The sequence below is a fragment of the Zootermopsis nevadensis genome, unplaced genomic scaffold, assembly GCF_977971745.1.
Source record: "Zootermopsis nevadensis isolate Lab colony 2312 unplaced genomic scaffold, Znev_1.0 Znev_ptg000027l, whole genome shotgun sequence".
Classification (NCBI taxonomy): domain Eukaryota; kingdom Metazoa; phylum Arthropoda; class Insecta; order Blattodea; family Termopsidae; genus Zootermopsis; species Zootermopsis nevadensis.
Genome location: NW_028259159.1, coordinates 4,106,900 through 4,131,946, shown reverse-complemented (window position 1 = coordinate 4,131,946; position 25,047 = coordinate 4,106,900). Strand labels below are relative to the sequence as shown.

Here is a 25,047-nt window from a genome sequence, read left to right as displayed (position 1 = left end):
ACGAATAAACAGAAACTGTAATAACTTTCACCTACTATCGTATATCTGCAGCTGGATACCAGGAAATCGAATGCTGCCAATTCGGCTTTCGGTTCAATGCGTGAGTTCAGAATACCGTGAAGGAACCAATGGTGGACTCAAGTGAACACGGTAATGAACAGTAAGTTCCACAAAAGGCGATGAATTTCTTAACTAGCTGAACGACCATTAACTTCCAAAGACCTCTGCTCCATCACGTCCGACGGAAATCTATACTAATCTACCTTTCAAGCCATCAAATAAATACTGGCACCCGTAGGAGCCCGAAACTCATGTAAATAATAAGTTATTTGAAATTTCAATCGTTGTCTCAAACGAAATACAACGCATTTCCATTGCAAAATCATCTGGTTGATGCTGTTTGAGGAAAGAGTCGCAGATGATTCTGACAACCCCATGAAACCCATACAAACTCCGTGTGAAAAATTCCGAGTTCCTGAATGTTAGAGAACATGGTAGCCTTTCCACAAAGATTTACGTAAATGAATAAAAGTGAATTTGTCTTTCTGTCTGCGTGCGTGGTGGCACTGGATGGAAGTGATCGGTCAGCATCGCCCTTTGGCCGCTTTACTCCCGGGAAAATGACCTCAGGCAGGCGTACACGGTGGTAAGGCCTCAGAGTATATTCAGAAAGTCGACTGCCCCTGTCAAGAATCGGACCTCATTCACATGACCGAAGTTCCACGCGAAACGTGTCGCATGTTTCATATACTAGGAAGTATTGGCCTAGCATTGCCCTGTTATTTGACACAGTCGTCATAACCCTTGAAGTGGACCTTGAACGTATTAAGTAGTCTTGTGTTGATTTCTTTCCTGAGGGCATGTTTCTGTGGGCTGTGTTCCAGCATATTTCATCACGCGTCACATCTTGCAACTTCTAGTAAGTCAATCCCAAGGAATGGATCACCTTCGAACGACTCATCCTGCCGACTGCCTGACTGAGATGTACCATGGTTCCTTAATTTAAATGGTATCCCTTCCTCCCAAGGACCGTCTCTTTCATAATTCATATCTCTCGTCGCCATAAGCCTCGCAGCAAAAGTGTGGAACTTTAGTTTCATTTAAAACATATATTTCCATCTGCTTCACATCACATCCGAAGCAATGGTTTATCGCCGTCGCTAGGTGTATTGAGTCACTGATATTCCTTGCCACTGGACGTCCATTTTAATATGGCACTCCTTTTCGCCTAGGTCCGTTCCCCTGAGGCTTCGCAACCAAAATTTTGTACGCATTTCCAACGCCGAATTAATTAAAATACAACATGGAAGTTTCGTCATCATAAACAATGCCCAATAAAACTGACCAACAGCTGTCACAAACCTTCCAGTATAAAAGATCTCAGAGCCAATTAGACCGTCGGACCTACCCGTCCAACGCGGATATTCAAAGTCAAAGTGCACGGTACAGCGAATGGAGCCAAGTGCGATGAGAACAACATATGGAGAGGGGGTAGTAATACCATCCAATCGTCAGGGGGGACCAAACTGCATCATTTGCGATAATATATAATCTCGTATGTCACAGACGATCGTGGGCAACATGTACGCAACAGGAAATGAAGGCAATAAGCTTGTATTTATGAGGCACCGATAAAGGGTATTAATCCACAAGAAGTTATCTTCCTGAGCAATTAGACCCCTTGAAATTCTGCTGAAAAAGATACACAATCGGGTAAAATATTTAAAATCAGTATTTCTGTCCCAATAAATCGATTTTCACACGTGCAAATTCTCAACGATGCAAATGGAAAATGCAAATAAAATTATATAATAATTTTACTGTGCCTTTTTCTGGCGTTACGCGCTGGTACACAATATCGACACTTTTGTTCATAAAAAGTCCATAATAAAAAATAATATAACAGCTTTCTTGGAAAATCATTTAAACTGAACGTGTTATATGCAGAATTATTGGTGGTGCTAGATCAACTTATAATTCGTTATCACGCCGACAATAGTAAATATAAACAATAACTCAAGAACTAGATACACTGGGTGGTCTCTTTTCACTTCTGGTAATCGAATTAAAAATCACCGTGCAATCTACATAAACTCTGCTCCAAAAACTGAAGCAATCACTTCTGTTAGTATTTGCTTCAGAATACAGTATTTCAGTAATATTAGCATTTATGCTGCAGAACGTAAAATAATAAGGATGCATGATCATCTTCCTACTTAAGGCTATGCAACCACTGCAGATAAATAACTTCAGTATCAATGAAGCAAATGAAATTCTGCCATCTTACAGGTACACCCCTGCTTCAGACTGCAATGTTTCACAACCAAACCAACAAAAAATATCACCCTCCATACGCAGAACAGGATGTGTGTACTCCGACATACTGTTGGTTGGTAAAGAGGCTGGAGGACAGGAACAAACTCAATAACTAGGCATAAGCTCACCAGACACAAAAGATTTTACACGTTTACTATTATTCTAAGTGAACTTCCGTTTCAAAGAATCGAATCTCTGAAGTGATGGCAGAATTCCAAGAACGATGAACACAACAGAACATGCCGCCTTACTGCAATGATAGATGCATATATACATAAAAGCATAATTATCAGCCAGAAATACTGAGCTGGTAATTTTCAAAAACGTTTCTACAGTTCCCCAATTAAAACAGTGACTGCCTACAAACATTGCTGTAGGCTTCATTCCTTAATTTTGTGGTTTATTTAATAATGCTGTCCGCTCAACACTGAATGATAGGAAAAGCAACAAATAATGCATTGGAAAGGATTTGGTAGGAAACACTCATAGCTAATTCAAGACACTATGCTCGAATTTGCTTGGAGGGACTGAGGCAAACCACAAAAAAAAATCACTATCAGGATGTCCAGGCTCTGGGCAAACATTTGAACCCAGGACCTCCAAAACACGTAGCAGACATGCTAACCAATGCAATATAAAGCTATACCACGTTCTAACACAGTGGTACCACAAGCTCACTGCCACGTGGATTATTCACGCCATGGAAAGCAAATATGTAAGTAAATTTTAAATCATTCACAGAAATGTTTCAGACAACTGAAGAGTACTGAAGTACAGTGTCTCCTTCTCCTAAACACAGGATGCCTCTTCATTTCCAGTAATGAAAGTAGAAGGGCATTGCCCCCACAAGCATACATCACTGCTCACCATGTCAGTGCCATGTGGTGGAGGCGATGATTATGATGATGACAGCGGTGTACAATTATTATATTCTTCGTACAAATGGAAATGATACAGTAAATGGAAACGTGCATAACACAAAAAAAAATCTAACAGAGTGAACACCACACGAAAGTACATAAATCAAAACGAAAACAAGAAGCATGCCATACAATCTGTGAAGTATCTTTAATACAAAAGTAAGAAACACGAGCAATTTGTCTCATATTTTTTAAGACTAAGTAAAAGTCCTGGAAATAACCTTCATTTTTAGATAACTGATTCTTGTGTTATTTAATAAAAACTGCTTCAATGGAAGGGGTTGTTTAGTGCTAGGAGATGAACAAGAGCTAGTTGAGAAAGGCTCTGGAACAAGGTAACTGTAGTCTACTCTGAAATATAAACCTGGAATTCATCTGAAGAATCAGAGGAAATCCATCAGAAATACAAGATAACCAATCAGTTTCTTTTAAAATTAAGTACATCCCAAATAACAAGTGAAGCACACATCTGCTTTGTTAACCTGCTGCATACTGTTTTGCAACTAACACCACTTCCGAAGCTATGGCGCTCAGTTAGTAAACTGCTGTTCTGTGGGGCATTGTGCACCAACGCCTTCAAATTCAGTGCAATTTTATCAGAAGCATTTCAGTGATTCTGATAAATTGCCATCATATGTTTCCATTTGCATCCTTCATGGCCAACTGCGTCAGTTTTCACCATCAACTGAAGATGCAATCTTTACAAAGAAATTGGAAATATAAATCAAAAATTTAAAAATTTTCATAACTAAATAAGGAAAAACTGTAGAATAATACTCCATAAATTTATATACAAAGTGCAAGAAGTCTATAAATTAGGGTACCCTGGTACCCAGACTTTATTAAAACCATATATGAGTAACATAAGAGAGTCTTACTCACTTTGACAGTGACACTGGAACCTGATGATTTGATGAGGTCAATGATTTCCTCCCTGCTCTTATCATCAACTGCAACTCCATTCACCTCCAGCAGACGGTCCCCTGGCAGCAAACCAGTCTCATTGTTGTGCTGAACAATTACACCTGGTTCAGCAAAGATCACAGCCCTTGTGTGTTGCTGTCCATTTGGTAGCTTCTCTGTCACCATGGCACGTCGCAACGAGAAACCAAAATCGCCCCTGGGAGGTGGCTGGCGTTGGATTGTAAGTTCACGAGGCTTTGGCAGAGGTACAGGAATGACTGGCGGTAATGGAAGCTCCAATGAGGAATCTTCCAGACCTCCGGAGGAATACCGATTCCAGCGATTTTGGAAGCCAACAAAACCTTGACTTTCTCCAACAGGACTCAAGCTAAAAGGTGGAGTTGCAAAACTACTGTTTGTGGTGGTTGTGTCAGTGAGACTGTCTGCACTAGGACTTGTACTTGTCACAGTCAGAAGTTTGCTGTTGGGGTCTGCATTTGTACCCGTAGCGATTGGTGCTGTGAGGTAGGCACTGTGATCTCCACTTCCCACTGATGATGGTAAGCACTCATCACTTGTTCGACTTGAATCTGGAGGGCTTCCATGTCGATGATATTGATCTGATTTACCATCAATATTGTCTCTAACACCTGAAACCAATGTTAATGAGGAGGTAGATTCTTTTACTATAAAACATGCACTAGAACTGGCACCAAGTCTGTTATTGATTGTTCTCTGTGGCACATTTTGATACGCTATCACCTCATTTTGAAGTGTGTTCCTTACTAGAATGCTGCTATCACTGTGATTATTTTCACCATGATGATTCACATTTTCACCAATTTCTATACTACTCCCACTCAGTCTTGGTCCCTTCAAGATTCCTCGTTTTGGAGGTCTTGGTGGAAGAGGTGGAAGAGAGTGCTGTTGAGCTCCAGATGTTGTAGAAGGATTGTTCAATGAAGTGAGACTTGCTTCACTACTGTCACTTTGGGTTAATGTATCACCACCTCCACTGCGGATCCAAGAAGAACTTGTGCCAGAAGATGGGGAAGGGCTAGCAGGGGTTGCAGAGGTTATATGGTGTCCAGGAAGACTGCTTGAACCTCCAGCATAGTCTGGTCCATGTTCCAGGCTTGCAAAGAAGCTGGCACTGTAATCTGCAGTGATGCCACTAGGAAGCTTTTCTTTCTCCTTCCGGCGACCACGAATCTTCAATGAGCGCCTTACCTGAAGAGGAAGGAATATCATTAGTTATGAGACAAATCTATCAGAACTTGAAAACATAATTTAATACCATTAAACTTTCTCTGTAAAAATGTAACTTCTCTGACTATAAATGACAATGGTAATTTATGCGCTGAAAATTCAACTTACTTCATCAAGCCTAAGCAATTCTTCTGCTGTCATGCTGCCACGATCTCTTTTCTTGTTTTCTTTTCGTTCTTTCTTTTCTTTCTTTCTCTTTTCTTTCTCCTCCTTCTCCATGCCACCCTTCTTCATGAAGTTGAACATGATGGCCTTGTATATGGTCTCCACCTGTAACAAAATAAATTAGAGTTTAGATTATTCATTTTTCGGTGTCTCCTGTCGGTAGTCATTACAAACAAAATGTTAAGCAAAATGCATTATGTATTTACTGTAGTGTAACAAAGTTAGGCATCAAGATATGACAACTCAGCACACATGACGAGCAGTAATAAATCAAAACGAGGACGAAGACTCCTTATATGTATGCATGATTTGCTACCTTACCTAGGTTTCCTAAGTCCACCCAATGCAATAACGATCCATCATTCTACAAAAACAATACATATTCCAACAATAATACTTGACATAGCACACAACACCAAACACATGCGTATACATTGAATGTTGTAACGTGTTACTTCATTGAATAAATATCGCTATTACGTAAATATTACGCATAATGTAGCTTGATAATCACCAACAGATTGCAACCTATCAACAATCTACCGTCGACGGCACCTTATACTACGCGAATGTGTAAAATTCCAACATGGGGGTACCACCATCGGGCGCGTTGCGTGTTAGTTTCAGTCACTAACGCAAGAGGCACTTTAAACAAGTATGGCAGTGACACCTATTGAAGAATTATCCAATCAGGTCAGATGCGTGTTACTTTAAATTGGACCTCATGGCGGCAGATTTAAACGCATCTGACAATGACAGAACCTCAAAGAAATACAAACTAAAGATCACTCATTGTCCTGATTGTTGAGACAGCAAGTACCTCTGAAACGTTGGTTTATTTCTTCCAGACTATGTAACCCTTAAGACAGCCATCTTCATATTCTTCACACTTGCCACCATGAGAACCCCAAATCCTACTGGATAAAGAAAGTCTCCTCTACTACCTTGCTATACCATACCAGCAATAATAATTCAACTATTTTGAAAAAATTTCCCCATAGTAACAGCCCATAATTTAATGCTGTATACTAATCATATGTTATGCATTCAATATGTAATGTATCAGATGGCATAATTTATTTTATACTGTATATGCCCAATCATTTACATGATTAAGCAGCAATTAGATTGGTCTAGAAATCTCTACTTGTATTTGGGGGGTGCCCAGTTTGAATCTCAACTAAACTACTGGGTATACTGCTTATTCTCAAAGATTTCCTTACTTTCTGAAAACAAATGCTAGACTGGTACCTTGAAATGTGTCATAAGAGCATCCTACCAAATTCTTATCTCCTCACTTGTTATGGGAGTTGCATCTTTTATCATACTAGAGCAGGGCGCTCCTTTCGGAGCTCCTAGTGGGGGTTGGTCAAGTTTGTGAAACGCAACCAACCGTGGTTAGTCCCAAAGGGGAGTTAGTTTAGTGTCTCATTCAAGTGTTTTAACCCCTGAGTAAGAAACTAAACTAACCCCCCCGAATGGGGGGTTTAAACACTTGACAAACCCCCCGAAGGGGGTTGGTTGCGTTTTGAAACTTGAGTTTGACACTAAACTAACCCCCGTGTATAAACAAATATAAGGTGATATTGTTGATGACGTCATTTTTTGACGACAACGATGGCTAATCCTTTCGGAGCGCTTCCTGTAATCTGATATTTTTCTTCCTTACGTCGCTGATCAGAGGCCAACAGTTCTTGGTTAGTCAACTATCTACTTTCAACATCACCCTTGCAAATCTTATTTTTTTCTCTTCTGTTTTTTGTTGAATAGTTCTGATATTTTAGTTCTTTACGTCGCTGTTCAGAGGCCATCTGTTCTTGATCAGTCAACTTTCTACGTCCAGCAACACCATAGCTAATCTTCGTCTGTTTTTTCTTTTTCTTTTTTTTTCTCTTCTGTTCTTGTTGTATACGTTTTTCTATGTTTATCAATGTAAGTCTCCCTTCGTTTTTCTTTATTTGTTAAATAGGTCTGATGGATTAGTTCTTTACATCGCTTTTCAGAGGCCAACTGTTCATGGTTAGTCAACTATCTACTTCCAACCCCACCCTTGCAAATCTTCGTCTGTTTTTCTACGTGTGTTATTAATATGGTCTCTTTTATTAATGTAACTCTCCCTTCGTTTTTCTTTATTTGTTAAATAGATCTGATGTCTTAGTTCTTTATATCGATGTTTAGAGGCCAACTGTTTTTGGTCAGACAACTTTCTACGTCCAATCCCACCCTTTCAAGTCTTCGTTAGTTTTCTTCTGCTCTTCTTTTCTTGTTGAATAAGTTTTTCTGCGTTTATCAATGTAAATCTCCCTTCGCTTTTCTTTACTTTTTAAGTAGGTCTGATGTTGTAGTTCTTTACGTCGCTGTTCAGAGGCCAATTGTTCTAGGTCAGTCAACCTTTTACGTCCAGCCCCACCACTGCAAATCTTTATCTTAAAATCGATCATAAAGTCAGTTTTCATAATAGTTTTCGTAATCGTAATATATCGAATGAGTATCAGTTTACCTTGTTGAAGTTGTTGGAGTTGGTACTTCATATACTTGATAACGTCTTCTTTCACTTTTCTGATGTTTTAGGCCAACTGTCAGTCAATATTCAAGAATGCTAAGTGCTCCTTCTGGAGCAGTGATAATGCGACTGGTTTGATATTTTTTGATTTCTTTGTTGTGAAACGTTATATTTGTTTACTCGGCATTGTTGTGTTCCACAACAATGCCGTGTAAACAAATATCTGTTTACATTGTTGATGACATCATTTTTTGACGACAAATTGGTTGACGACAACGAGGAATCACAAATTTTTATAGTAAAATAAAAAGATCATACTCAGTTAAATGTACACATTAAAATACAAGATGCTTTGCATTATAATGAACATAATTACTATACCTGCTACCTCTCACATATCAGCCCCTCATTTATTGAAATTAACAATTTGAACTGTCAAATTTAAAGGTAATAACATTCACATTTCTAGAATGTCATGTGTCACACGTAAGAATTTTTCTGCCCAATCAGCAGACATCAGTTTCTCAACTGATTGCAACGGGATGTAACATGAAGGTATTTCAGGTTCATACAATGATGAGCATGAAGATAGCCATCTCCTTGATGTTATGTGGTGTAGTCTGTTAGATAATGACTGATGTTTCAAAATAATTACTGCCTCCATCATCAGGGTGATAAATTAGAGTTTATAAAATTCATTTGCAAAAATTACACATTACAAATTCCCTAAATTCACCATTTCAGAGGATAAGAATGGTAATCAAACAATATGGAACATGAAGGAAAGAACTGTGGTTAAGCACAAGAACCAAGTACTACATAAAATTAATATTTTTATTTAATAAACAAAGAAATTGAAAATAATGAATGATATCATTCACGCTTCAAAAAATTGTGGAATCAGAATACTAACATCACATAATAATAATGTGAACTACTTTTTCTCTTTGAAATATCAGCATCCAAATAAATATAAAAATACATTTTTTTAATAGCAGCTAGACTGCTTTCAATTTCAATGTAAAATGTTTTTGTCAGCGTGATTATTGCATATTTATACATTTTACCATCAAGACCAACATTACAAAAACTTCACACCCTGCATCAGCATTAGAAGAAAATTTGAACACCATTGATCCTTCCACATGAAAAAACAACGTACAAAATTTAACAAACAAAATTAATCTTGAAAGGTTATGCAGTTGCACTTTGATCAATACTACAATATGAAAAATTACAAATTAGTTATAAAAAATTAAGAAGCCATATGTAAAGTGAGAATACGAACAATCATAACTCGTTAGGAAACCGCTAATCACACAAACTATAATTTATACAAATAAGTCGTCCAGTCTTATATAATAGGAGATAAGGTACTTCCATCTTACAAAGCGAGATAAAAACTTGGCATTCTTTGAGACTTGTAATGGATGACTTCAGCATCTGTTTTCTCCCCACTTTAGTCTTATATAGCCTTGTAGATTCTTGTGGACACAATGTCATCTACAGTCAGGGTCTGAAAAAAAAGCATATATATTTTATGTTAATATTTATCATCTGTGCCTTGTTATTTGTGTGTGATCTAGCTGATCATGTGTTGCATTAGCATAGCATTAAACTGTTGACCATTCAGTTGAAGTCCTAACACTTTCAAAGCGATTATTAGTTCGAGTTCTCTTAAACATGAGGCTATGTCTGCTTACGCAAAGTTTTTGTGGTTCATGGCTCTTGTACATAAATGTCTCCTACTAAACAATGCCACTTCTTACAAATATAATTCTGCTCCCATTCACTGCTGATTACATTCTACTTATTTTATTCTCCCATTTACATATAATTTTGTGCACATATTTTATAAACCCAACATTAGTACAATTTACTATTCTCTTAAAAGATACATCTTCCTACATGTAAAGTCATTTATCACACTACGTTTTCCTGGACACATCTTCACTGCTCTCCCAAAAACGCTGTTACCAACATAAAGCCAAAGAATAATACAGACATGACGTGAGAATTTCTTATGCAAGTCGCACTGCATATAGGAATAAGTACTAAAAAAATACGATTATCACAGAACCAGACATATTTTTATAATTAACAGTTCATTGAGTTGGAAGATCAAATTCTCAGTCATAGTTGAGATAAAGTTACTTAGAGTGCATCAGAGATAAAGACGCAGTTTAATGTCTGATTGTAGCAGAAACCAAAGGTTTTACACTGCTAATACCAATACCTGCCATTCAAGCACATCCCATTGAACTTACCATTTTCACTTCATCATCATTGAATTCTCTAATAATGGTGGTTTCCTTCTCTCCCTTTTGCACTTGGATCAGTTTGTTACCATCCTGGGTAACGACGGACTTCACTTTACGGCCATCTGCTGTCTCCTCTTCAAATTCTTGTCCCAGCTTGAAAGTGGTTGTAGTGTTCTTGAATGTGGATTGTGATGTGATTGTGTATTCGTCGCCATTCTGTGTCAGCTCAATTACAGGACTCACAGAGTTTCCTACCTTGCGGACAACAAGCCCCACACCTGAAAGGCAGTCATGAAAATATAACAATCACTCTGACTCTCTGACCACTACCCAAGAGCTCTATTATTTAGGCACGTGTCAATTTTGCTTTGTAGTTAAATAATTAAACACGTTTCATTTTGATGAATACTTACAGATGCAAAGAAAATAATTCATAAATATGGAGCATGATATGTGTAATGTTCTTAGTATTTAAACAGTGGGTTAATATCTACAATAATGAATTTGTATCCATAATAAATTAGCAAGGGCAAACAATGCATTTGCAAAATACACATGCACTCACTGGAGTACGTCAATAACCTCCTGTAACACGGAATCTACTCACTCCTACAGCACGCACCTTATCTCATGTAATAAACATAGAAAATAAACAGTGCACCCATCACATCTCATCTGATTTGTAAACAGGTGTGGTACTCCACAGGCATTTGCCTGAAGGCACTGAGAAGAATCACGAAACCCCTTATTCAGTATAGCCAGTCTCCAGGCCGAAGAATTTAAAACAGGGCAGGAGCATGAATGCTAACCACTAGGCTGGGACGTTCTGTGGAGCCAGACCGGCAGGGAATTTAATTAAAATATTCGGAGAATACAATTGAATCATAGATTTCCGCCCTAAACTATAGCCTTCCAGAGTATTATTCGAAGAATTGAATGTATTTCCTGAATGGTTTGTAAAAATATTAAGGACCTGAACTCTGTCTCTGAAATCCATAATGGAATGCACTCTGACCTGTCAACAAGGCATTATAATGGATCCTGGAAAACAATCTTGCTTATGTGTGGAGACAAATGAGTCTAATGTTTTCGTAAAGGCTATTATATAAACTGTATTGATCCCCTCTGAACTATGTGGAGGGAGCTGTCCACCGGTCCCCAGCCTCTTTGCAGACATCACGCCACCTGCGTGACCTGCTAGTTCGTTCGAAACCCTTATACAGCCCACTTCTCAAACAAACCATAGTAAACCCCACCCCAAATCAATTAGGCTACCTACCGAATTCCAGCAACTGCCACAAAGGTACGAAACCATGTTTCCCACACTCAACATCTGGATATTAGAAAAACCACGACTTGAAATTATCAGAAAACCAATTTATTTTTTTTCCCAAGAGCGTATTTGCTCTCCAATATTAATAAATATAATTGTGTACAGTGACTGAGGCAAACCACAGAAGTCCTCAGCAAGGATAACCGGTCTCTGCGCAGAGATGTGAATCCGAGGCATCCCCAAAGCACGAGTGTTAATCAGTCGGCAGCGATGATCGGTCACAGCCTATAAAACGTGGTTATGAAAAGGCGACCGAAATGATAATCGGCCTATGTGTAGGCGAAAGCGATTCAGAACTAGACCGAAGAAGAGGGTTCAGTTCTCCGGTTTTGGTAAGACACCGAAATTTTGTATCCATGCTGGTTATGAAAAGTTGTATGAGTATGCAGTTTATTGTAATGAACGCTCCTAATTCTATTTGTGGTTGTACCAGTCTAAATTTAACAACTGTTTGAAATAATTATGACAGTCTTGACTCTGTACGTACGTCGACCTTTACAGGGGTCAATTACCCTGCCACAAGCAAAACTTTTTCTTTTGTCAAAAGCGTCATTAAATAAGAACTATCACACCGATCTGACAAATGTACCACGTAGTTAAACATTCAGATATTGTTCCTAAGGTGATAAACACTTTCACTGGCTCAGCTAACAGCTCCTGGCACGACTGAACAGTTTGAATAAGCTTGCTAAATGTCTTAATGCAGTGGTTTCAACCTGGGGTACGCGCAACCCCGGGGGTACGCGAAGACATCTTAGGTGGTAGGTGAAATTTAAAAAAATATATATTATTTTATGATAAACACTGAATAATGAGTAATGTAATTTATTTAATTTATTTTAGATGTAGATTATATACTATGTACAACTTGAATTATACACCAACAACTTTGGGGGTACAAAGTTGAAGAGAAATTATATCTGGGGATACGCGAACAAAAAAGGTTGGATAACACTGTCTTAATGCACCGCGAGAATTTTCTGCAATAACATGCAGCTTCTTATTAATGAGAACTTCTGAGAGCAAGCCATCCTAAGATAATTTGTCTCGGCGGCCTTGCAAAGCCGGATGTCACTAAGAACAGAGTGGTTCTAGACTTTTAATATCGCTTCGCGGATATTACATATGGACGACATGTTTGCATCACCTGTATTGAAAGACAGTTAACAAATATATTACTTAAAAGTTAATATTGCAGCAACATACAACACGTGTCAACGCCCTGCGTCTGTTACACAAGGGCAAAGAAGAGTCAAAAATATGAATTCCCCCACCCCTCCAAGATGCTTTTATATTTTTCATATTTAAACCTTTCGATGTCACTGGTAAATATACGTACCACCGAAACGAACCTTCAGTACCTCAGAATTTTGTACTATCGGTTTGGTATGATTCTCAAGAATTTCCTCAAACAGTATTGATAATTTCCTCTTATTTCGTAAGATATTCCCCATATATAAGATTTAAGGAAATGTACGCATTGCGTAAAAATTGTAGCATGTCCCTCTGCTGTTGCTTCTGGATTTTCAATTTGTGAATGTTCTCTTGTAATTTGCATTGTGAGATTTCAAGTTCTTGCGGCATCGAGATTTAGAAAACCTTAGGAAGACGGTCCTTTTATAATTTCAACTTCTTCATACAAATAGTATAAAAAATATTAATAAACAAGACTGAAAACTTCATCCTTCTCAGTTACAAATATTTTCGTGGGAAATCTGTATTAATTATGATTCATTTTCCTGCCTTAATAAGTAAATGACCACTTCTTACGTACATAATTCCCCAGATTACTTATGTGTACATCCTGATGTTCAGCGTTTTCGTAACTAGGCGGGATTACAAAACAGACCAGTATGGCTTCCTTCAACATAACTTCCCATTTAAAATTCATCCCAATATTGGGCACTGCATGTCGTGTGATGCAATTGAAAAAGTGCCCTTAAACAAACAAGGACTCATTCTAGTGCGCTGTAGTGCAATAAGCACACTAACGACTACAGATGCAATTAAAACGTGCTGCCATACCGCGTGTCAAGGTTCAAGTTATGCTTCCTCGTTATCTCAAAGTACGCCCCTGCTGCACTTTGACCCTCGCAAACACGAAAATATTTGTCCACTGTCCTCCTTAAAATGTATTATGATTCTGTCTTCACAAAGTATCAACATTAGAAGACCGAAGTTCATAGAAAATTTTATTTATTCTGTGGGAGATAGAAATGTTATGAAAATGCCAGCAGCCAATATTTAGAAGAAGAATTATGTCTAAATATGTTGTTAATTAAATCGATCGTATTCTGTAGAAACCTGTAAGATTCATGTTTAGATTATATAAAAATTAAGTTACGAAAACGGTAACAAATGCAACTCAAGATGACACAATACATTGTTAAAATAATATAAATAATCGCAGAAGCAGGTCATCAATGGCGATATTAATTCTCTCTGCGGATCTCTATACTGAATAAACAGGAGTCAGCTGCATCCATAATTCTGACTTCTTAGCTCTTTCTGCCCCCTCTCCCATTAACTCATGGTGAGACAAAGAATGAAAGGAGAAGAATAAAGTAAACAGTAAAAGTAAAGCTGTCCCACTATACGCCATGTAGGCGCTTGGGGGGAGAGCACCTTTAAGATAACACTCCGATCAAAATTATCATATGACAAAAAATACAACATAGTATAAGCTATATATATATATATATATATATATATATATATATTATTTCTAAATTTAAAAGTTCACTGTCGTTTTCTAGAGTGGACTGTTTTTAATTATAAATATTTGTATTTTTGTCCCATTTAACTCCGTGTATCAGAACGTAGACACTTGAAAAACAAGTATAAAACATGCATGTGACATGATTATGCTGTGTTGGAAAGTATCACTGCTGTAACATTCTTACAAATATCTTGTTAACTAAATTAGGTACCACATATATTTTTGCACAGATGTATGAGTATGTAATAACAATACAATAATACTTTACACAACTTCAAAACCGAATACAAGTGCAATCAAACGCTACAATATTAAACCATAAAAGACAACAACAAAAAAACTACAATTTTAAAGAAAAATTTATTTTGCTACTCACCAAGGGCCTTCATGTATTCGTCAAATTTTTCACTGGTGGACAGTTTGTACTTCTTATTCGTTACCAGAGACATAACTGGACTTAGAATTGACGCCTAAATCCACCAAACGTGATATTACTTGCCAGTAGCAACCCAGGAACGAGAATGAAATGCAACCGCTCTTTCGTCAATATTTATCAGTTGTCCGCAGCGAGGGGGGCCCACAGGTGGCGCGAGGAGTCGCTTCAACGAAACTCCGTGAGATGGCTTCATTCATTGGGGGGTTCAAGATCACGTGGTACACACGAACATAAGGGGGCGTGTTATTCCGTTTTTTAACTTCGGGGGGGGGATTATTATAAAACATTATCTATTGCAATGAACTGATTTACTAATGGCCCCTGGGTAAAAAGTCCAGTGGTTATTGTGTACGTATTAATATTATCAGTTGGGGTATCTCTCTACGAACGAATATGTGAAAAACAACAAGGGAACTTTGGCCGTCAGTACATACACGTGACAGCCTTGCCTCCCGCACTTAGTGCTCGACCTTCTGTCTAGAAATACTCGTAATATTTGTGAACACTCCTTAATTTGCTTTGCTTCATGCGTTAATATTATTCCTACAAATTTACCTTTGATTTGCATAAATTATTTTATATGTTTGTGAAGATCTCTTACTGAAAGAGTAGGTAGTGTTTCAGTGTAAAATAAAAAATTGTTCAAAAGCGAGATCGGAAAATCTGACAGAACAAGGCTTCTCGGGTGTCCAAGGAATATATGGTAAACTACTAGGACTACACACAGTCAACAAAAACGTTCCAAAAAAAAGCTCTAGATCTTAAATGACATATCAGTTTTTATTTTACAATAAGTCGCCTCTAACAAAATTTAGCAATTTTGATTTGAGCTGAAAAGCAAAGGCTTATATTTAATGGATATGAACGGAAATAAAATTCGCTCCACAGTACGAAATTCGTGATAAGAACGCTTATAACACTGGCGCGAAATATCTACATGCAACAGCGAACATTCCACAGATCGCCTGCGAAGTTGTAATTAGGCTACCTGCAAGCACCCTTTTGGACAAGTCTAGTCCACACATATTTCGAAACAAGTTGAGGAAGAGGACGGCGATGGATCCATTTGCGAATGATGTTGCCATAATGACATCTCGGGACGTGAAACGTACAGAGATCTCCATGACCCCCACTGGTACGATCTTCGTGCCCAGTGTCACGCAACCTGGCATCACTTTGCGAGCTCTGAAGGCGAGGAAAAGCACATTAATACAGGATGAGGTATGCAATATTTGATGCCACAATGGAGCCAGATGTAAACTACGCATCGAATTGCTACTGCTGCTGTACGTAATTTACAGTATGTTGTTAAACGACGCCGTATCAATTATAAATATTATTGGCGTCTAATGTCATGATGAATTATGAGTACATCAGGATTCAGAGGGGACAGTCTCGCTAACCACTGTAGGATTCGCCTGACAACCACGTAGAAAATAAGCCAGTCCGACCGGTAGCAGGATTCGAACTGGGAACATCCCGAATCCAGGTTACCGCTACACCACAGTGCTCGGAAGTTCGGGCGACAAGGTTCTCGTTTTCAGGAGGAACAATACCAAGACCAACAACACACAACAATAGATCTACAAGAAGACTAGTGAAGACATGGACGAGAAGAGCGATTTGACATCACAGTACAACGAAAAACGTAAATACATATTCATGAAGCTGTTATCAAATTTTGATAAACATATTGTGTTTTGCCATTTTAAATGCAACACATCAGCATAGGCCATACACAATAATATAATGCAACAGCTTACGTAAACAGACCAATGTGAAACAAACTTGAAAAAGTCAAAGTGATAGTCGAAACACGTAGTTCTAAGTGACTTAAGGAAATGGTGCAATATTACAATAATGTAATTGCAATAAACACTGCTTTAAGTTGTTTAGAAGAATTCAAGGTGTAATAGAACTATAACTAAGCGCATTTAACTTGCTGCTAAATCCTGAGACTCTCTTAATATTTCTTCTGCTGCAGAAGAGCGGATAGGCAAGTCGTTAGCTTACACAACAATTTCCTCACCGCTGTTACGTGGCTTACACGTGTTGTGTAACCTGTATAATAATTATTTGATAATCGCGCGAGGACACGGACCTGTCATCCATTCAACAACAAATTTCAAACGAACTCGACTATGTAACCTCTTTTGCGGAAAGAAAGTGAACATTGATTCGATTAGGGTAGCGGAAACTTTCCAGGTGAGTGGGAAGTGATGCGCGATTTTAAATTTCGGATGAGGTTAAGCAACGGTTTTTATTACACGCACGCACGCCATAAAATCACAATTTACAAAAGTGCAGAATTGCTAGCGTGCCATTAAACAGCGCAGCATTTCATGGAGTAAATTACGCTGATTTGTTTTTTTTATATATATATAACAACAGAACCAAATGAACATATAAATGATACACGAGAAACAGTAGGTGACCGAAAACTGGCCGAATGTCACATTGCTTATTCACAGTGACACATTAATCTTTAAATATGATGTGTGTCAACGCATGGTTCATTTATACAAGCCCTAGACCCTTGCCCAGTTGCTTGAGTATCTCATTCCGAAGTTCACAGTCCTACAAACAGGTACAAAACTCAGCCTTAAAATGGTCACACTGGGTTTATAGTCTATCATTAGATATCGTTTTCCTAGCCAACAATAGCGGACGTTACGAACAGCCAAGAAAGGTGTAAGATTTGAGGTTTTCACAGCGGTGAGTATGAAGATTTCTGTCTTCTGGGTTGAATCGCCCTGATGACGGAGGCAGTATGACCTCTGAAACGTTGGTTAACATCGACCAGACTACACAGCGCAACAACCCAGAAGACAGAAATCTTCATACTAAGAATCGCCCTGACGACGGAGGCAGTATGACCTCAGAAACGTTAGTAAACATCGACCACACTACACAGTGCAACAACCCAGAAGACAGAAATCTTCATACTAAGAATCGCCCTGACGACGGAGGCAGTATGACCTCAGAAACGTTGGTAAACATCGACCAGACTATACAGCGCAACAACCCAGAAGACAGAAATCTTCATACTAAGAATCGCCCTGACGACGGAGGCAGTATGACCTCAGAAACGTTAGTAAACATCGACCAGACTACACAGCGTAACAACCCAGAAGACAGAAATCTTCAGCCAAGAAAGGTGCTACCAGGCCACCAAAACTGGAAGAATACAACATCACATCGGCATAAAAATTACATTAAAATACGTCATCATTGTGGTGCAATTGTTGGGAGAACTTTTAATAACCCTAAATTCCCGCACAGGATTCGCCACTTGTCTCCAGCAGAGCGAAACGTAGGTTTTTACACCGGATAACGTCTAAGAAGACTTCATGGCAACTTCGCGCGTAATAGTCATATTACATAAGGCTTCTATATTTTATGAAGCTAATATCGAACTTCATCAATTTGCTCAACACCTGCTCATATTTGAAAAAGACTGCATGAAATAAGCTCACGAAGGACGACAACTTTTATTTGCACAACTTTTCGTTGATGCCATATTCAAATAAAAGGAAGTATAACCAGTTGTCGTCTAGCCAGAATTCGATTGGCTTTACACGCAATACGTGAATAATTGGGTTGGTTCTGCAACAGAAACACTGTCAGTAAACCTCGGAAAGTGTGGCCACTCCGAAGCATCAGCCTTCCGACTTCATGAGCGAATTTCCACAACTCTTCATTGCCTGGAAGAACTGCTAGAAATCATTTTACGAAAGTAATTCCAGCGCTGTCACAATGTTGCACGGTATATCTTCATGCGGTTCAAGTTATACTTTTAATTTAGGGAATATTAACAAGTCACACAGTTCGAAATTATACGAGCAAATTAGTACCAATGCGCTTTGCGATTCCAACTGTAATACGTCGTTCATATTACGAAAACACTTTTTTTCGCGAATGCTGCCATTTCAAATGCATGTGATCCATCCATATTTGTATTATGAACATTAATCTTAGGGTTCAACTTCATTTGCCAGTTTTGAAGTTCGGATACCGCTTCGGCCATCGACCTGTCCTCTACACAGCGTGTGTCCTGCACAGATCCTTTGAGTTTTTAGTGCTGAAACTATACGAGTGCGTCACCACTGTGCACGTTAACTAAACAAACCCCTCCAATAAATCCAATTAACGGTGGAGCATCAACAAGCCCCATCTGTCATCAGCTCGGCCCTTTAAATGCGAGAGGAACTCACCACAGGATGCAAGACACATGGTAAGCACAACAGTGACCTAAGCAGCACATCATTCTCGACACTGTCCCGTCATGTGTAGACAGGATGCAATGTTTCTTTTAACCCATGACGGTCCGCGCAAGAGATTACTATTAATATTAATATCATCATCATCGTTTTACATTAAGTGATTCCAAAGCTACTTATCAAACAGATATTCCTTCGTTCTTATCTTAAGAAAGTTTTCTTTTCACTTGCCTGTGTTGTTAGGAGTACACAAAGGCTTTACCCTAGGACCTCTTTTGTTTAATACTTTTATTAACTAGATTTCTAATAAAATTAATCATTCCAGATTTATCTTATTTACCAGCAATCTGAAAATGTAAATACTGAAAACAGTATGAAACGTAATCTTCAGAAAACTAAAATAGTGCCTTTCACACATAAGCGAAGCTATTAAAGCGATGATTGTACATATAACTTTCTTTCATCCAAACACTGACGTACTTGAAGCACATGATTCGTATGGTTAGCACTGATTTAAAAAAAAATGGACAGCGCAAATGGTAAGTTGAGCAATGGTGGTCTTATCGCAAGAATGAACAATCAGTACAAATTGACCCCCGTACAGTTAAACCCAATTACTGCGTACATATTGGATTTAAAAGAAGCGACAAAACGATAAGCTCACGTTTGTTACTCTCCAAGCCAAGATTTAGTGTCACTCTCCCCCCCCCCCCCCCCCCCAACCTTCGTCACTGCTTTAATAAATGGTACATTGACCTCTGATCTCAACTCATATGAACCCCGCCGATTCCCATCCTGATTTAAGTCCCGAACAGAATGGCAAATCTGCAGAAAATTTGCTTATAAACCCACGTTTAAATTGTAAGTTGTTAAACTCTTTTGTATTGATGACTGAAGAATATTTTAATTTTTGGTATTAATATTTGGTACATGTACTTGTCTTTTTTCTTTTTAATTTTGTAATTTTTATGTCTTCAGAAATCAAGGGTGGGGGATAGCAGATGTGTTCAACAATTTTGCATTATAATTTAATACATTTGTAGCAATGAATACAACGGAACGTATTTCAGTGGCAATGTTTGCAAGCACTTCCCGTACAAACAACTCGTAGTCCTGGGCTAGAGTTAGCAAACCTGTACTAATTCACTTACAATAATAAACACCTGCTTAGTTTTTAAGACGTGAGTGTCATCTCGTTGACTCCCAATCATTCGCTGCATACTAACAGAGTGTAAATAATTTAATATAAAGGTATTAATTTTTCGTGAAACAGTGTCCTTGAGAAGCAGAGATGCATAAATTTCCCCGTCTTCAAAAGAAATGAAAGGTTAATAAATACGTCTCAGTAAGAGGGAGCTACAGGTCCCTGTTCCGCATGAGACTAATACATTACACTGATCATTTTGTGAGACAAATTATTATCTCTAAAACAGCTTTTGCACTGCATATAAAACTTCAACAGTACAACACAAGAAGAATAAGAAACCATATTTAACATTCGTATGTAATTTCGAAATATGAAGACCCAAAGTGTTTACCTGCCTAATTTATGATATTTTGAGTGCTGAAATTATAAACGAAAAAAATTCCAAAAATAAAGAAATGCACATTCAAAATTAAACTTGTTCTAACCTAACCTCCCGTACACCAAATCCATCAAGTCGTTAGAAAAATTATAAAACTGGGAATGCAAAGGTCGAAGTTTCTTCTTGAACCGTCCTTTGTCCGCTTATGCATACAGAACTCAAAAATGCAGATAATTTACAAACGCGTTCCACCGCTGATAACAGGAATCACAAACCACATTATTTTCATGTTGCGAAATTACAGATAAGTACGAGAAAAATGAACTCTTAGTAGGCAGAACTCTGTAAAATCTAAGTACTATCCAATTAAATGCACAGTTATATTACACACAATACTAAATGCGAACCTTGTTCTTCTCTCATAACAATTTTACCAAATTTCTAGGTTTTAAACACAGCACCTGCAAACTTATCAATACACGAGTAGTATTACCAACACAAAATACAGATAGATGTATCGAATCAGACTTTACCTAAAGCCTTCATGACTTCATCAAAATTCTCACTGGATGCCAGTTTGTACTTCTTATTGAGAACAAGAGCCATTTTTCTTGTAACGCCGATAGATGCGGGGAGTCCTACCTCTCACAACTCTTTAGGCCGACTTTGTTCCAGCAACTGAACTGGTCCATGCAGCAGATGCAAGCCGCGTCGGCCGATGACACAGGCTGTGGAGAACATTACCGCGTTGGGGAAACGGGAGGGGGGGGGGTCACAGATTACAGTTTGGCTCTACAGAATAACCCGCCTCTTCCGTCCGCCCCATTCCTCTCGACAAAAGAAAAAATGAAGAAGACGAAAGAAAGAAAGAAAGAAAAAACTCAATGCAGGCAACAGGCACTTCCCCTACTACAGACCCCATGTTACCCGCCAAAAAGTACGCCATTACTTTATTATACGTTGTGAAAACATTGCCTTGGCCTGTCTGCAAAACTATAACCTGATGCTGTAGTAGGAATGTAGTGAGAAATAGATTTATATCTAAGATAGAAAAAGTGGCAAGAGAATGAAGAAAACTATACAGGCCTAACAAACATCTGAATACGGCGATTATGCGTAGATGAGAAAAACACAAAATGTTAGTAGTCACACCACATCGAAGACCTGGACGTAAAAGGCAGGGTAATATTAAAATGGTTCTTACATCAACGGAGTTCATGATAAGGGAGACGTACTGCATGTTAATCGAGATCCGTTCGATGCGCCAATCACTTGTTATCGCTATTAAAACGGATGCTAAATAATTAATTGATGTTTGTTGTTTCACTTTCGTAAAAAGAAATGCCTTAACAAAGTTGTATATTTTTCGAAGATTTGTCACCAAATGTCATTTCAGGATCCTATATATTACTGAAGGTGCGTACACACCCGTACAATTCATCATTTATATTTGATGACACATAATCAGAGTTACTGATAAAGTGTCAGCAAAAATTAAGGAAAAGTGAAAATTATCTGTTGGTGATTTCATTTACATTACACATCAACTTCGAGCAGGATATCGGTGGCCTTCCAGTAGACCTGACATAAATCACTACGAAATTCTCCTTTGGGGTTACCTTAAGGAAAACATTTTTCCAAACAAAACAGCCTCGATAATGAAACTGAGGGCTTTGATTGTTCAAATGTGTGGTGGAATTACGGAGGATATGTATCGTCGAGTGGTCATGAACGTATCCATTCGTGTTTTGGAATATGCAACACAGAACGGTGGTCACACTGAGCATGTAATCCATAAAGGATAAATTCCCATGAATTGTTGTCTTCATATATAAACTAACCATTATACGAAACATAAAAGCTTTTGTTTCAACTTTTAATCGGGCATCATTTCGCGCGCCACCCTATAGGAACAAATCTGAGGAGACAAAAATATCTGGAAGGATATGTGGGCCAATTGTCATGTGATTGAAGTTAATTTAAAACTAAGTCTGTCTGTTCGTTACAGAGAACTGAGTCACTTAAGGAACCACTCCAGTCAAAGGAATTAATTAATGAACACTCACTCACAACGTCACGATTTCTTTTACAAGGCCATTAAGTTATTATGCAGAGCATTTATCATCAATGGGGACTCTCAACTGGATTCAATTCACACCTACTCACGGATTTATATTTCATTGTGGCAACAAGTGTTTGTACAGTCCTATTACTTATCATAGCATTCAGTCTGCGCAAGAGGAGAGTGAACTTAGGAGTGGTGGGGAATGTAGAGAAAGACAAGGCGATGCGATGTGTGAGTAGCAAAAGAAGAGGGCTGTAGCTACTGAAATGCTTCAAAACTGGCACTACACCTCCCCTTTGTCAGTGTTCTATCTTGTCTCGTAGATGGCATACAAAAATAAGTATCACCACGCTTAAATCCGCACTCGACACACTTCATACATAGCTATCAGCAAACTGAACCACACACCCCCTTAAATTAAAATTTCTCACACGCACCAAAAGAACTACTAAAGCGTATACCAGGTCAGAGCAAATCGGAGAAGAACCTGGGAATCTTATAAACGACTAAGGACAATCCACCTGACTGGTATCCGAACGGTCTCTGGGTCGAATCCAAACACTCCCAGACTAGCAATATTTTAATTATATTCTTGAAAAAAAGAAATTCATATTAAAGAAGAATACTCTTTGCAGACACATTTCCTTACGAAACACAGCTTTGAAACATATTCAGGGAAGAGGCGAAGAGTTATTTCTATCCGAGAAGTCACTGCTCAGTCCATTATTATTAACAAATTTAAAATATTTCATCTAATTAACAAGAAAATGAATAAGGTTGATGGTGGGGCTATAAGCGACGAAATACCTCGTATTTCTAAAGAAATTACATGCAATTATTCGTGTAGACCGAGTTATTGTTTGTTGTAAATACAATGTGCAGCCCGTTTCCTTGCAGAACGAGCATTGTAATGTAATGTTATATTCGCAGTTCTGCATTGATTTGTTTCCAGAATTTCGTAAGGTGGAGACCAGTGATGTGATCAATCCTGAATAAAACTACCGCACAGTTACCACACAGAAACTTAATGACCTGGAATCTTATATTTGAAAAGTTTGAGGATGACTATTGGACTGAAGGTCTTTGCAAGTCAGTGCTCCCTATTGTGAACTGATTCAAGTAATCAATAATTACTAACTACAGACATGTGAAGATGGCTGTCTTCTGGGATGTTGCGCCGTGTAGTCTGGTACATACTGGCCGAGGTAAGAAAAGTGTTTACTGTTTCCATCATGAGGGCGATGAGATATGTGACTTTTTGAAGTAAAACTATGAGCAACCTCTCCATTTTATATTATGAAGGCAATCAATTCAGGGAGGATGAGACAGGTAAGACACGCTACACACACGGAAGAAATTAGAAATAAATACAGAATTTTAGTGGGAAAACCTGAAGTTAGGAGAACTATTGTATTGAATGTTTAGGAGGATCTTAGAGAACAGGTTGTGATGATGTGCACTGGATACATCTGGCTGTGGATAGAGATCAGTGGCGGATTTTAGCAAAGAAGGTGTTGAATTTTCGGTTTCAATAAAATGAGGCAAATTTCTTGACTAACTGAGCAGCGATTAACTTATCGAGGGAGATAAACGGATTGTTGAAAGGTTTTATCGCATGAAATTAGTGATTTGTTTCATTGGGTATACGTCCTCTGTAGATCACATAAACAGATTAGTTAAAATTAGAAATACAGACGAATTGTGTATGAACTCATGAAAAAAAATAACGCTTTGCAAAGCGCGCCCTCTAGCGAATATCAGGACGTACTGTGTTGTAGGTTTGAAGTAAAAGATGGCGCGAGAGTACAAGTTGTGATTATACGGAGTTGTGAGAGCACCTCATGCAATCTGAAATGGGAAACTGTCAGCACAAATGCGGGTAGTGGGGGCTTATCTCACAAAAACGCGTCTCAAATCGGTCTTGGGAAAAATTAATTCTATTGTGCTATGGCTTCAGGGGGGGGGAGGGGCGAAATAAGAGATGGTCTAAGGACAAGCAATAAGGAACACCGAAATGTACGTTGCGACATAACACGTCTCTAGTACTGAATTAAATTCAGAATTTCTTATATGTTCATTGATCTATGTAATAAAAGATTATTCATTTGCACATATTGTTATTATTCTGTAATAGGCCTAGTCTAGGTAATTTTTTAAAAGTAATTTAACAAATTGGCAAACTGTTGTTAAAATAAGAAAGCTACACAAGTAAATTTAACTAATAAAGTTTTATTTTTATGTTCGTGTTTTTATAACATTTCATTTATATTTTTGTTTGGATTATGGGAAGATTTAGTTAAGTACTGCTTATTAATTACTTATACACACACACACACACACACACACATATATATATATATATATATATATATATATATATATATATATTACCGCTCCCAGATATTGTTCAT

At 38.1% G+C, this 25,047-nt stretch overlaps 2 protein-coding genes and 1 long non-coding RNA gene across 14 annotated transcripts in view; 1 reads left to right on the top strand and 2 right to left on the bottom strand.

Moving 5' to 3' along the window:
- The window catches only part of Mhcl (Myosin heavy chain-like), a 113,304-nt gene extending 105,082 nt beyond the window's left edge, over positions 1 to 8,222 (bottom strand). For 10 of the 11 annotated variants that reach the window (XR_015537241.1, XR_015537246.1, XR_015537247.1 and 7 more), the window contains exons 1-3: positions 5,895 to 6,161; positions 5,517 to 5,678; positions 4,119 to 5,369 (exon numbers count right to left, since the gene is read on the bottom strand). Coding sequence is in view for 3 of the 11 variants with exons in the window: in XM_022069990.2 (XP_021925682.2) it covers positions 4,119 to 5,369; positions 5,517 to 5,654 (1,389 nt within the window). In the remaining 8 variants the exon portion in view is untranslated. Of the gene's footprint in view, positions 1 to 4,118; positions 5,370 to 5,516; positions 5,679 to 5,894; positions 6,162 to 8,073 lie in introns of those variants that run through there. The other variant, XR_015537245.1, reaches the window with a different exon arrangement.
- Positions 8,223 to 8,892: 670 nt separating this feature from the next.
- On the bottom strand, positions 8,893 to 21,263 carry LOC110832730 (fatty acid-binding protein, muscle). 2 transcript variants are annotated; one of them, XM_022069997.2, is made up of 3 exons: positions 21,105 to 21,263; positions 10,344 to 10,615; positions 8,893 to 9,592 (listed from the first exon to the last, which is right to left on the bottom strand). In XM_022069997.2, the coding sequence occupies exons 1-3, from the start codon at positions 21,175 to 21,177 to the stop codon at positions 9,542 to 9,544; spliced, it is 396 nt and encodes a 131-aa protein (XP_021925689.1). In that variant the 5' UTR covers positions 21,178 to 21,263; the 3' UTR covers positions 8,893 to 9,541. The 2 variants fall into 2 exon arrangements, with proteins under 2 accessions (XP_021925689.1, XP_021925688.1); XM_022069996.2 differs by lacking the exon at positions 21,105 to 21,263 and adding an exon at positions 14,766 to 14,928.
- LOC110832731 (uncharacterized) lies at positions 18,390 to 24,874 on the top strand. The gene is made up of 2 exons (XR_002544028.2): positions 18,390 to 19,059; positions 23,589 to 24,874. It is a non-coding gene; the product is annotated as an uncharacterized LOC110832731 (long non-coding RNA).
- Positions 24,875 to 25,047: the final 173 nt, after the last annotated feature.